The sequence below is a fragment of the Vigna angularis genome, chromosome 7 (assembly GCF_016808095.1).
Source record: "Vigna angularis cultivar LongXiaoDou No.4 chromosome 7, ASM1680809v1, whole genome shotgun sequence".
Taxonomy (NCBI): Eukaryota; Viridiplantae; Streptophyta; class Magnoliopsida; order Fabales; family Fabaceae; genus Vigna; species Vigna angularis.
Window position 1 is genome coordinate 3,858,363 of NC_068976.1, and position 13,761 is coordinate 3,872,123.

The window sequence follows — 13,761 nt, forward strand, 5'->3', positions numbered from 1 at the left end:
GTAATTAATATTAGATAATATTGTACAACAAATAAAGAAATAGCCCCCAATACTAGTAACTATAAAAGTATCAATTTTAGTCCTAGTATACTTATATCAGATCAGAGAAGCATTGCCGTACCAAACCAAACTTTGTTATTAAGGCCAAATACTTAACTGAATTGAAAAGAAAAAAAATATTTTTATAAAAGAGCACACGATATAATCTCTGCATTTAAATATAAATAAAAAAGTAATATATATAAGATAAATTTAAATATGAATAATTTTTAATTTTCAAAAATTTATTTAAAAAAAAATCTTTAACTTTAAATATAAACATTATTTTAAATATCACAATTTGAAGATAATTTCAAAGCAATCAGAAATTAAATTGTAATTATTTTTTAGTGGATATGAACACAGCTAATTTTTATTTTTTAATTTATTATGGAGACACTATTGTTTAAATAATCATTGCTACATAAATAAGATCACAAGTTAATTTATAAATCATGTTAGTGTAATGTAATTTTCTAAAAGCATCGAATTCACTGTTACCGGGTCATAGTAAGGAAAAATGGTGTTGTAGAATCTTAGATAATGTTTGATGTAATTATGAAAAGTTTTGTTTAACAAATATATATATATATATATATATATATATATATATATATATATATATCATTAGTAATAAAGTGTATGATGTAATTAAATAAAGATAAATTATTAAAATTAACGTATGAGTAACATATTATACGTAAACAGAGAAACACGTAACCATGAGATTAATCGAGTTTTGATTGACAGACCAAGTTGGAGAAGGCATCAGAATTGTCGACTACTACTTCTCGAAACAGAGCACTACATATTTTGTGCCAAAACAGGAAAAATATGACAATTTTCCTCCGTCCACTCCTAGACAGTTAGGCTTAAATTCAAAAGAATAGATAAGAGAGACTACACAGCGAATAAACAGAGCAGCTAAAAAACCGAAAATCAAACAAAGAAACCCGTGCCAAAATCCCTCAACAGAAAACCTGAGAGGGCTCATAACACAGCCAAATTGAGAGTACAAGGAAAAACAAAAACAATTGTAATTAAGTTACATTATAAAGAAAAAGGAAAAAACAAAAACTTAAGCAACAAACTATGTTGTTTGTCTTTATTTAAAACGAGGTTCAGATAATCACCACAATCCCTTGCCCATTATCACCATCACAAACTCTAAATTGGATATTATGACCGTAATTATATTACATTCAACTTCGATGAAATAGACTCTGAATTCGAAAGATTGAATGCGATAATATTAACAATATCTAGCATATGTGGTAAAAATACATCATATCATTCAGACGGAACACTCAATTTCAATTAAAAATTAGAACAAAGACACTTCAACATTCCACTTAAAGTTTGTCAAACGCATAAAAAACAGAAACAGATAAAAAAATCATATCAGTAATCCCACAGAAAACTCTTAAAGCTATTGACAAGCCCAGTCTCTGCCACTACAATATCATCGTCGGCTTGAGAAGCATCGTACGTGGTTTGCAACCAAGGTATCGGCGGCTGATACATCCACGTGTCCTGCGAGTCTGCGAACACAAACTCCTTTCCCAACTCGTAACTCGTTTCCAACCTCGGCAACTCGATGATCTGGCTCAGTTCCTCCGACTCAGCGGACAAGTCCGCAGTTGAAACCGACGAGGATAACGACGAGGAGGAGGAAGTTGTTGACACCAACGATGATGTTGATGATGATAATGACGTGGACGAAGGACGGAAGTCTGTGTGAGCCGCTTTGGCCGCTGCGGCTTGCACGTCGCGAGGGGCCAACGACACGGGACGCGGAAGCGAGGCGGCGAGTTCGGGGAAGTTGAGGATGGCGCTGTTCCCCTTTATGCTCAGTGCTGCAACGTCATGCGCCCTCGCCGCCATTTCCGGCGTGGGGAATGTCCCCAGCCATATTCTCGATTTCTTCCGCGGCTCTCGGATTTCCGACACCCATTTTCCCCAGTTCCTCATGCGCACACCTCGGTACACCGGGTGCTTGTTCGAGTCCCGGTTGCGCTTCTCCGGTTTGGACTCTGACGGCGGCGCCTCCTCCGACGGTGATAACGGCGAGGTCGACCTGCTCTCCTTCCCAGAATTATCATTGCGTGCAGAAACTCTCATTGTAAGAGGTTTTAGCGCGTACTGGACTGTCAAAAAACTAAGCTGATTCCAGATTTGTCCCTTTCCAGTGTTCAAATTACAAAGAAAATAAAAAAAAAAAATTGAATTCAAGTTCAACACAAAAAAAACACACACTTGCAGATGTAGTTTAGAACTATGGTCAAAATCCTTACATATGTAGAAAAGTAAGATATGAAAGATTGAGTTAACCAACAAGTGTAGATGGGTCTAAGATCTCTTAATGAACTAAACCTTAGATAAGCAGCTGGAACTATAATCTCTCACAATGTAGCAAACTAAAGTTTGAATTTCTATTAGGTGAAGTGTTGGGGGTTATTAAATAAGATTACTTGTGGGAAGAAAAGATTGAGGTAAGACAAGACGTGAGAGAAGTCTTCTGTTGAGTTTGGAAGGGAGAAAATTGATGAGGCATGGTGTTTAATTTTGAGAGTCACTTCTGAATGAGTCATATAACACTTATAAAGGTTGACAGAGGGTCCACAAGAAATGGGTCTCTCTGCCTGGCCCGGTGGATACAAATACACGATGGGTCACCCTTTCTTTGTGCCACGAACAATTGCTTTTGGTTTTGCACTCTCTGCACTGTGCGCTTCACTTCTACAACCTAATCTATCTTCAACCTGCCTCGGTTTCACCCACGTTGCACTGTTCATTTATCCCTTATCCGTGTATTCCTTCAAGATATCACACAGCTTTTCAGCCCAATTATGCACACCACTTTCTTACCCCCTTCACTATCTCCAATTTGCCCTTACCCCTACTCTGATCTACCGTTTTGTACGCATATGGTGGTGTTCGCGTGTGTAACTTATTCCATGCATCATACATAGCAAGGTTGGTTGGTGGATTTATGGGTGCAAGTGGTGACGCAACGTGATCCCACTAATTAATGCATAATTAGGCTATCATTAATGCTTTTCTTTTTATATTGGCACCTGATGCATTAAGTCTTCCTTGTGACTCTTTTGATTACGTGTTAAGAGGGTACTACAGGGCTTTGTCATCGCCAAGAATTTATATATAGAGAAAGCTCTAAATTCTGTGAAAGTGATTGAACTTGCTAACTGACTGTCAATCCATTATCATCATATGTGTGTTCGTATTTGGCTGTAGCCGATCAATTGAACTGGTGAGAAATAATTCATTTGTTGATCAGCAACGGTTGTGCTGAATAATTTGGTATACACAACCTGTTTAGTTCGGTAAATTAACAAGGTACCAATCATATCCTGTTTCTGGGCTGGAGATTGATTATTCAGCGAAGCAAGGCATGTGAGTGCCTTTAAATCTTTATTGTAAGAAAGCCAGCAATGTTTAGGTTTCAGGATCCTTCTTTGATTCCTTCCCTTTCGCAATATATATTATTTTCTATTCCTAGCTGGTGCAATACTCCCTTGGTTTGTTTTTTCTTCAATTTAAGCCTCTCAAGTGTCTCGAATAGTCAGCTAGTTATTTGTATCAAAATCTTCCATGTAGTAATTGTCTTCGCAATGTCGTAGTTGTATTATATTCAGATCAATATCACACCATATGGGTCCAGTGCTACGTTTGTGTCACACGTATGGCACACCATAGGTGGTTTCAGTTGTGCACATGTGTGAACAGCCATTTAATTCTCATAAATAGACTAAGCCCATACATCATCTATGAGGCATTTGCTTTCTGCACTCTTTGTTTTCTATCTCAGTCCATGTCTCCTAGTGAATGATGAAATACCTTGAGTTTTATTCTAGAGGGTAAACCTTAGCTTATGCCTCCACTAACTAAAAATTAGCTGTGAAGAAAAGGAAAAACTCAATAAAAAAGGATCAAATTGTCTTGATAATTCCTTGTTACAACTTTTTACAAATAGCATCTAATGTACCTACCTACTTATATTTATCTATATATTTAAATTCCTAAATAATATAAGTATTACATACGAATTTTATTAAGGATTTGTAAATTTGAGTTACATATAGATTTTTTTTGTTGGTAACGAGAAAAAAAAATCTTACTGATTTTTCGTATGTAAATTTCATAAGTATATTTAGCATGTTAAGATGGTAAAATTTGCGAAAAACATTATCATTAGATAATGGTATAAAATAAAATAAAATTTACATACGAATTTAGAAATAATTAAATATTTTAAATTAAAACCAAGGGTTATTTGTGTTACCTGACACAAAATATTCTCACAGCTTGATCACTCATCCACTCATACCCTTAAAATCAATCTCTCACTCAAAAATCACTCACTCACACCCTCCATTGGAATCCTAACCTCCACTATGCATACCTTTTCCTCATTGGCACTCCCCTTGGAACCCTAGCCTTCACCATATGCTCCTCCTCTAGATTGAGAGACCGTCAAATCCAAGGATTCCTTTCTTAGACTTGTATTGAGAAAGTTGGAACGACAATGATGAGAATGGTGGGGATGCAAATGAAGGAGAGGAATTTGGTGGTCTGAAAGGCACCTTGCTTGTCAAGGAATAGATCCTCAAGCACGTGGAAAACATTATGGAGGCAAACGGTGATGATGCCAAGCATGAGATCGGAGATGAGGGCGGAGCCAACAACGGTGGGGAACACGATAAAGAAGGTGAGCCTAAAAAGGATAGTTACACTAGTGCACCGAAGGGAAATGGCAGTAGTTGTTTTTGACAATACGCTTCGGTTTTTGAATTGAGGTATATACAGACGAGGTAAAAAGGTTGGAGACTTTTGGCCTCAGTTACAACCGAGGTAATATGTTTAAGGCTACTGCCTCGGTTCTTCAGAAACCGATGTAATAACCTAGACCTATGGCAACAGTTCTAGCTTGAACCGCTGCCAAAGCGCTATTTTTTTTTTTTAAATTATCGTGCACCCTATGGCATCGGTTGTAGTTGAACCGAAGTCATATGTAGGCTTTCTACCTCGACTTTGGCTACAACCGATGCCTATTCTCTTACAAATTTTTTTAATAGCAGGTCTATTTTTGTGATATCCACTATCACAAAAACAGACCTGCATATCAAACACAATATATACAACACAGAGTCAACATAATATTCAATATTTACATCACATAATGTTTAAAACATAATGTACAAAGTGTAATAACTATAAATCAACATGTTCTAATGTATTTTAAATCTAATAACTATGAACTATTATATAATCTAACTAAATATTTTGAAAGTGCCTTCCTCAGGAATGTAAGTGGCTTCTCTGGAAGTGGAGTAGGAGTCTTGAATCTCTGCACAAGACAATTGATATTAATTAGTGTATATGAATTCCAAATGTTGGAGAAAATCAAAATTCATTAAATTTAAATATTATCGTTTCCTAGTCTCTTGTGATATGGGCACGAATAATGTGGGTCATCCTATACATTACATAGTATCTGCACTCATATGACCCACTCTGTTTGTTACACAACAATATATAATCATAGTTGTAAATAGTTAGTGAAAATCATTAAAACAAAACAACTATAAGAAGGTATGACTTTAGCATATGTCAAACCTTGAGAGTAACTCATGCAAGCTTTCTACCGTTAACAGTTGATCTCCCAACAAACATCATATGTGCTGCAATAGAACTATATAAAAAAAGTTTTAGCATTCATTTATATAACAAAGAAAGTCCAAATATTGAGGTTCTTACCTATCAACTGCTTGTCTGAGATGTTTGGGAGGAGACTTGTGCAATGAGCAGAACCACAAAGCATAACTCTCTGGTACGGAAATAACAGGGAGCTGCCAATGGTGCTTGAAATTGATAATAACTTAATTGTTATATATTAAAATCACATATGGATCTTTATGAAGTTAACAAACTTCACTTACCCATATATAGGCTTAATAGCCTCTTTTGTCCCCAGTTTTGCTTGATTATGTCAATTTGGTTCCTGGTTTTAAATAAGTGTCAACTTGGTCCTCACTTATTAAATTTTGCATCAAAATTGTCCCTTCCGTTAAATAGAAACAAACGGCGTTAAGGATGGATGATGTGGCAAAAGACGTGACATTTTTAAATTGTATGTGTGATGACGTATTTAGTATTTCCTTTAATTATAATTAATTTGGATTAATCTTTTTCTTTTAATTACTTTTAATTACTTTTAATTATAATTAATGTGACAATTAGCGTCCCACTTCTCCTTCTCCGATCAAATCTTCTTCTTCTTCCAAAAAGAGTGTTGTAGGCAATGGCGTCCTACTCCTTCACCGAATATTTGTCTCACTTGCTCCCTCTCTCACTTCCCCTTCTGCCCAGCTCCGCCTCCCATACCCTATCACCACCCCCACCCCCACCCCCAAACTCCTCTTTCTTACGCCCCCCGCCAACCCAAATTTCCAAATGGCTGCGTTGCGATTTATCCATGTTCTGGTTTGGTTCTCTTGCTTTGCAGGTCTGAGGAGGCATGATGTTGATGCGCGATGAGGATTCTCGCGGTGGGGATGGTTTCTACGTGATTAGGGTTCTGCAATTTGGGGCTCTTTTCGATTGGGGTTTTGGACGACGCTATGGTTGCTGTTCTTGTGCGTCAATGGAGGTTGGGTTTTCCGCTGGCATGTACGTTGGGTTTTTCACTTCCAAAACGAACTGGATCGAGGCGTAGAGGGTCGTAGCAGTAGTGAGTCTACTAGTTCATCTTACTCTTCTGCTTCCCCAAATCGCTGTCATTCCATTAGTCTCTCTCCTCCTGTGAGCATAAGCCCAAGAAGATCACAACCCAAATCGCTTGAAAAAATCTTAGCACACCATTCTCCACCGCCACCTCCAGCGGCGATTAGAAGATCGTCGTCCTTGTCCACATGGTCTTCGCCTTTGCTGGGTTTCGGGCATCACATGTTGTCGTCATCTTCAATTTCGTGCAAAGGGAGTGTCAGTCGCCATCGCTGTCTTCGCTCTCTCTGTCGCCGAGGAAAAACCCAAACCCAAATCCAGATGGTGAATCATCCCCAGGACTTGTTTTACTTGAAAAGACGCAATCTTTTGGCTCGTCCAAGTCCAAAAGTGACATTGGGTCATCGAGATTGTCCAATGCTTCTTTCATTGGGAAGTCCTCGGCTTTTTCTCTGTCGTTGGATCAGTCTCCGACCATATTCGATGTTTCATATTAGTCTCTGACCAATTGCTCCATCAAGTGGTAGTGTTTTAGCCCCTGCTACACCACTGTTGGCGTCACCACTTCCATCAATTTTTTCTCAATTAAAAAAATCATATCTTTAATATCCACCTCAACGTGTAATGACACGTTATCATTAAATACTGCCAGATCATTCATCCTTAACGCCGTTTGTTTCTATTTAACGGAAGAGACAATTTTGATGCAAAATTTAATAAGTGAGGACCAAGTTGACACTTGTTTAAAACCAGGAACCAAATTGACATAATCAAGCAAAACTGGGGACAAAAAAGGCTATTAAGCCCCCATATATATAACGAATAAAATATATTTCCTTCCCGCTTCCAAATCTGCTGGTGAGATATGTTGTGATGTCATCAAAATCATTTGCTTCGTGAATGACTTGGGGATCAATGAACCCATAGACATCATTGTACCCCAAGTTGTTATTGACACCAAACATATACCTGAAATCAAAAATTACCTTTGATATAAGTATACTTGATATATAAATCAATTTTATATAAATAATTGCTCATAGACTTACATCATCCATAGCTGAATTAATGTAATATTCAACTCTTCTCTTCCCGATGCAAGCTCCCTAACATCTTGGCTATGCAAGTATACTGGGACCTCAGAGCCTCTCCCAAATACATTAGCATCATATTCAACCTTCATAGGCTCATCTCCAATGATGTCACAAAGTTGCTGCAATGCACCAATAGGATCGTCCTTAGAAAAACGAATCTTCTCTTGTCCATGCGTTTGTTGTTACATGGAAAAATAGAATAAGTTTGGACATCAATAACATGTAAAATTTAAAATTGACAAGTGTAAAGTAGAAGTTCGTACTGGGTGGTCAGAAACCGAACCAACCAAGTGTTTAGGCCCAGCGATAAAAGACTGGAATGCATGTGCCATAGTGAAAATCTCATCTGTGGATAGAGGAACTAAGGCATCTGGTATGATAATGTCGTCTACTGAGACCTTCACCTATCCTTTGATAGCTCCATACCATGAACAACAGTTGTTGCATTAAACACTGTTCCATGAGCTACCAGCATTGTCCCGATACCATCTAAAAAGTATAGCAGACATGGACTAGCATCGTCCATGTCATCCCCATGGACGGCTGGTGCTGAACAACTTCCTTTCCTGCTTCTCCCTTTCAAAGTAAAGGTTAGATTATAAAAATAATAAATTTTTGAACATAAATGTGTATTGATTTTACCTATACAATAGGTTCCTGTACTGGAGATGGCTGCGGACGCATCCCATAACTCTCAAATTGTTGCTGGAACTAGCACATAACTCTATCAGTCACTTCTGTAGTGACTTCATCATACAATTTTGTCCTAAGCTCCGCCCTAAGCTTTTTTGAGATCTCTTGTGTCAGCCTTTATTATTGTTCTTCGTTGTATGCGTATAAAGTCTGATGTGAAGAACTCCCAAAATAATCTCGAATGCCTACTATAGTACCAACAACACGCACACGTCCAGGGTGCTCAGGTCGTTCAATTGTAGTGGTAAGAATATCCTGGCGACCCTCTGGAGTGAATTGACCTTGGGAGCTCTACTCAACCAAGGAGTCTTGTAACATAAAAAGACACCATTATTCTCTAAAAAGTTCAATGTAGAATGTATAATGAAACTATTATTGTTTTAGGAATAGTGATAACTTATAATTCTTTTAGATATTTGTCGTGCAGTCTCAGAAGAGTAGTCCCCTGATGATCTTAAACGAGCCAACTTCCACGTCTCATGTCGAGAAGGTGGAGAAGGAGGCTGGGGGCTACCATCCTCAGATGATGGTCTACCTTCTACCTTTTGCTTGAGGATTTTCTCCTCAAGCTTCCTATACCCACCATGAGATAATAGGTAGGGGTTCTTATTTTGAGCACTTATTCCTTGTGATTTGCTTCTTGTTGTCTGTCACATATATTGAATTAATTAGTTCATATAATATATATTTGTTAATTAGGAACTGAATAAACATCAACTATATTAACCTGTCATTCCTCTAATGTCCGACTCTGTACAAAGAGGCGCTAAGTATCCTCATCAATGACCTTATATTTTTTACATGAAGACTCATCTTTTTACCTCCAAATATATATCTCGAGGTCAACTTAGTCTTAAAACCCTGGAATTTCGCAGCAATAGATGATAAACACTTATTTTTAAGTGTTGTGACATTTGGAATGTCAAATGTCGTCTGCAATAAACATGATAAAGTTGTATGAGTATAAAATTATCAATATAAACAAATAATATTAATTAAGTTACCAATAGATCGTTCCATATGATGTTCTGATCAAGCTCAAACACATGTTCAAAAGATGGAGTAAGAATATTAATCCTATCATGGGCTAGTTGATGGAAGCAGCCTCCACGTTCAAGATTGGAGCGGCTCCTTGGACAGAATGATGCAGTGGAATGAAGAATGGTTTGAAGGAGTTCAGCGCATGCAAGGTGTTTGTCAGAATGCGTGACAATGTTTGGATGTGTGTGTGAGGTAGAGTTCTAACTTAGATGGCCTTCCAACAGGGAAGGGAGCTAGAGGAAGACAAGCTAAAATAGCTTTAAGCAATGAACTTGAGAGAATGGCTGGATTTCAGCAGCATTTCATTGTCAAACTCAAGTTACCTTTACAAGTGATTTGGCTTCTCTTTTATAGATGAAGAGAAACTTGCCTAGCAAGCTACTGGACATATTAGCAATGTACATGAAGCTCTATAAGAAGTGTGCAGGAGAAGCTAAACAGTTGGCCACATGTTCCATACGGTAAACATTGAAAACATGCTTTAAAAGAAAGTGGAAACGCTGGTTTGCTTGGTTGGCCGTATGTTGTATATCAGCTTTGCTTTTCCAATCCAAAAAGCACTTCCTTTCTTCCTTTCTTTACCTCCTTTACTTCCCTTAGTTCACCAAGCTTCTTTGGTTGATTGGCTATGGTTTTCCACTCTTATTAGTGACCTACAAAACAAGGTAAATGTATTTAGTTAAAGAGAACATTCTAAGACTTAGAAAGAAAATATTAAGTCCTTTATTCAACTTCCCTTTCTTGGTCTTAGAGTAAAGTTTATACTTCTTTGGATGGGAAGTCCCTAAAGGGGTTGCCATCATTCCCTCCCTCTTTAAAAACGATTTGTCCTCAAATCGGGAAGAAAGAAAGAAGCACAACTTTGGTTTTTATGTTCCTCCGGGATCAAAAATATATCTACAAAAGATTGCAAAAATGAGTATGATGAAGATGTAAACAAAGATAAGAAGGCAAAAGAAAAGTTTTGTATTTTTGAAAAATATTTTCTGAAAATAAGTCTTGGAAAAATGGAGGATTCCATAATCCCAAGTTATTTGATTTTTATCTTGAGTTACTTGTTTACACATGGGTAACATTAACTCAAGTTTTGAATTGCCATATTTGGAAAATGATTGCACAGAATATAGGATGGAAATTGATTTAAAAGAAAAATTAATAATGGAAGAGTGCACAATAATGGGAAAAGAAGTAAAGAATGAGAACCCTTCCCTTTTAGGTTCCGTGGTAATGGTAAGAGTAGGAGTTGCCATCATTAGCAAGAGCTCCTTCTCTTTACTTTCCTCTACTTTCTTCTTTTCTTCTTTTCTTTTCTTTTCTTCTTCTCTTCTCTCTCTTTTCTCTTTTTCTTCTCTTATCTCTTCTTCTTTTCTCTCTCTTCTCTTCTTTCTCTCTTTCTTCTTGCCTTTGTTCCTCTTTTTGTCTCTCAACATCTCTTTTTAATTTTAATTCTATTTGCTTAGCTTGCAGCTCCTTAAGGTTAATCTTAAATTCTAGTTCTCTAATAAGGAAACCATTGTCATTTAAGCTTTCAAGAAATGTTTTTCCATCTTTAATGTAAGCTCTTAATAATTGGAGGTTTCTCTTAATATGTGAAGGCACAAACTCTTTTCTCCTGCAAGCTTTTAATTCAAACCAATCATGAATGGGAGATTTTCTACCTATCCTAACATGATATTGTCTCTCATCCCACCACTCTCTGGTATGCATTTCAAATCTAGATGTGTAGAGACTAAGGACATAAGATTCACTATTGCTAGAATGAAAATAGGATTCTGGTTTACTTTTTCTAGCAATAAATGGATGCATGTCATTAATGTCCTTTTCCCAAGCTAGGTATGTTAAAGCACCAATATCCACACCAAAGTATGGAATATTTGCCCGAGCTTGTTTATACAATTCATCCTCAATCCGATCAAATTCATGAAAGGAACAAGTCCTTCTTCTAGCTTCATCAAGTTTTCTTTTAATTTCTTTGAAACTAATAGATTGATCAAAACTAGAAGACCAAGAGGACCTATATGAACAAGAAGACGGATAGGAAACTGACTGGCTCTGATACCAAATGATGGAAGCTACTCCAGGAGATGCAGAAGAAGCTCCAAAACTCAGAGAAGTGGCAGCGGATTGAATGAATTCAGTGGAGTTCTGGATGCACGTAAGGTGTTTGTGAATATGCTGGAGGTGTTTTAGAGTGGTTGTTTGGTAGAGTTCTAGCTCAGTAGGCTTTCCAAAGGGGAAAGAAGCTAGAGGAGGTGCTAGATAACAAAGCACAGAGGTGAACTTGAGAGTAATAGCTGGAAATTGGCAGCATTTATTTACTTCAATTCAAGTTACCATTACAAAGGATTTGGCTTCTCTTTTATAGATGAAGAGAAACGTGCCTAGCAAGCTATTGGACATATTAGAAATGTACATGAAGCTCTATAAGAAGTGTGCAGGAGAAGCTATACAGTTGGCCACATGTTCCATACGGTAAACATTGAAAACATGCTTTAAAAGAAACTGGAAACGTTGGTTTGCTTAGTTGGTCGTATGCTGTATATGAGCTTTGCTTTTCCAATTCAAAAAGCACTTCCTTTCTTCCTTTCTTTACGTCCTTTGCTTCCCTTAGCGCACCAAGCTTCTTTGGTTGATTGGCTATGGTTTTCCACTCTTATTAGTGACCTATAAAACAAGGTAAATGTATTTAGTTAAAGAGAACATTCTAAGATTTAGAAAGAAAAGATCAAGTCCTTATTCAACTTCCCTTTCTTAGTCTTAGTGTTAAGTTGATACTTCTTTGGAAGGGAAGTTCCTAAAGGGATTGCCATCACCAGTACTCTAAGGTATGATCTAAAGGCATCTGCATTTGGGCCAGATGCCACACCAGTGATGACATTAACATCCATAGGTGTCCTTTCACCACTATTCTGACCATCAGTTGTTTCAACCTGGTGGCTCCTCTAGTATGTCCTCATCCCCTGATGAATGTAGGTGGTCAACCATATATTTGTCAAAATAAATAACAACATAAAATATTAATAAAAGACTTATGTAATATCATATAATTTAACAAAACATGTAATAGGGGTCATATGAAATATTAATAAAAGACTTATGTAATATTAATAAAAACTTATACACAAATTTCAAATTCATACATAAATAAATCGACTAGTCATATGTATATCATGAACTGACCGGATTGCAGGTACATCGTCAAGTAAAGGGTGGTCATCCAAATTTGTCATTGTTTTCAATGAATGGTTTCAGCAATATGAATATTAATCAGATTGTCTTCGTTAACTTCAATTTGTCTTTTTCCTTGAAGAGCGACATACCAATGATCAAACGCATGATCTTTGACATAAAAAACGATGCTTGATGTACCATGATAAACGGTTCGTCTCGATAACCCACCTTTCGAAAATCAACTAGTGTCATACTCGATTCATATATTTTCACACCACTCTTATTGTCAAACCACTTATGATAGAATCCTGCTTGACGTAGTCCTCCTTTTGTATTTTTACCTTTTATAGCTTAGCTCTTAAGGAGCATGGGTTACTATAAATACCCAACTCCTCTCTTGTATTAGGACTTTTGAGCTTAATGAGAATTTGATTTTCTGACCTTCAGAAATAATTCTCTCTTGAAAGTCAAATGCTAGAGAGTCCAAAGACTCCCTCTAGCCACCTTTCTTTCATACTGCCTCCATTCTCATTTTCCTTGAATTCCACCGTGCTCCATTTATTTCTCTCACTTCCTCGCTACCATTCTTTGCTGCCACCTCACATCAGCGCTCCAAACTGCCTACACCTTCAGCAGCCACGCGTCCTCTTTCGTATCTTCATCAGCACATCACTCTTCACTTATTTTTCATTCGCGTTTCTCTCTCGAGAGTGTTCTTCATCATCACCAATCATTCTTCATCACAGATCCATCTCTTTTCCTCAGTAAGTATCAGATTCACCGATTTCTTCATCTTTCTTCCATTGTCACCAAATCATCTGCACATTTGGTTAGGGTTTCTTCATCTTTCATCATTTTCTCTGATTTTAGCCGATTAAAATCACTCTTGATCCGTTCCAAACTTTTTTTCACCGTTCAATCTTCATTTTGAACCGATTAATCGGTTCATATTGGGTTTCCTTCCATTTCTAGGGTTTCT

The 13,761-nt window shown here is 37.2% G+C and overlaps 1 protein-coding gene across 1 annotated transcript; it reads right to left on the bottom strand.

The window, feature by feature from the left end:
- Nucleotides 1–1,319: 1,319 nt before the first annotated feature.
- On the bottom strand, nt 1,320–2,922 carry LOC108337522 (ethylene-responsive transcription factor TINY). Its single transcript, XM_052880430.1, has 2 exons — nt 2,334–2,922; nt 1,320–2,220 (listed from the first exon to the last, which is right to left on the bottom strand). Exon 2 carries the CDS (start codon nt 2,158–2,160, stop codon nt 1,441–1,443), a length of 720 nt encoding a protein of 239 aa, XP_052736390.1. The 5' UTR covers nt 2,161–2,220; nt 2,334–2,922; the 3' UTR covers nt 1,320–1,440.
- Between the last annotated feature and the right edge of the window lie 10,839 nt (nt 2,923–13,761).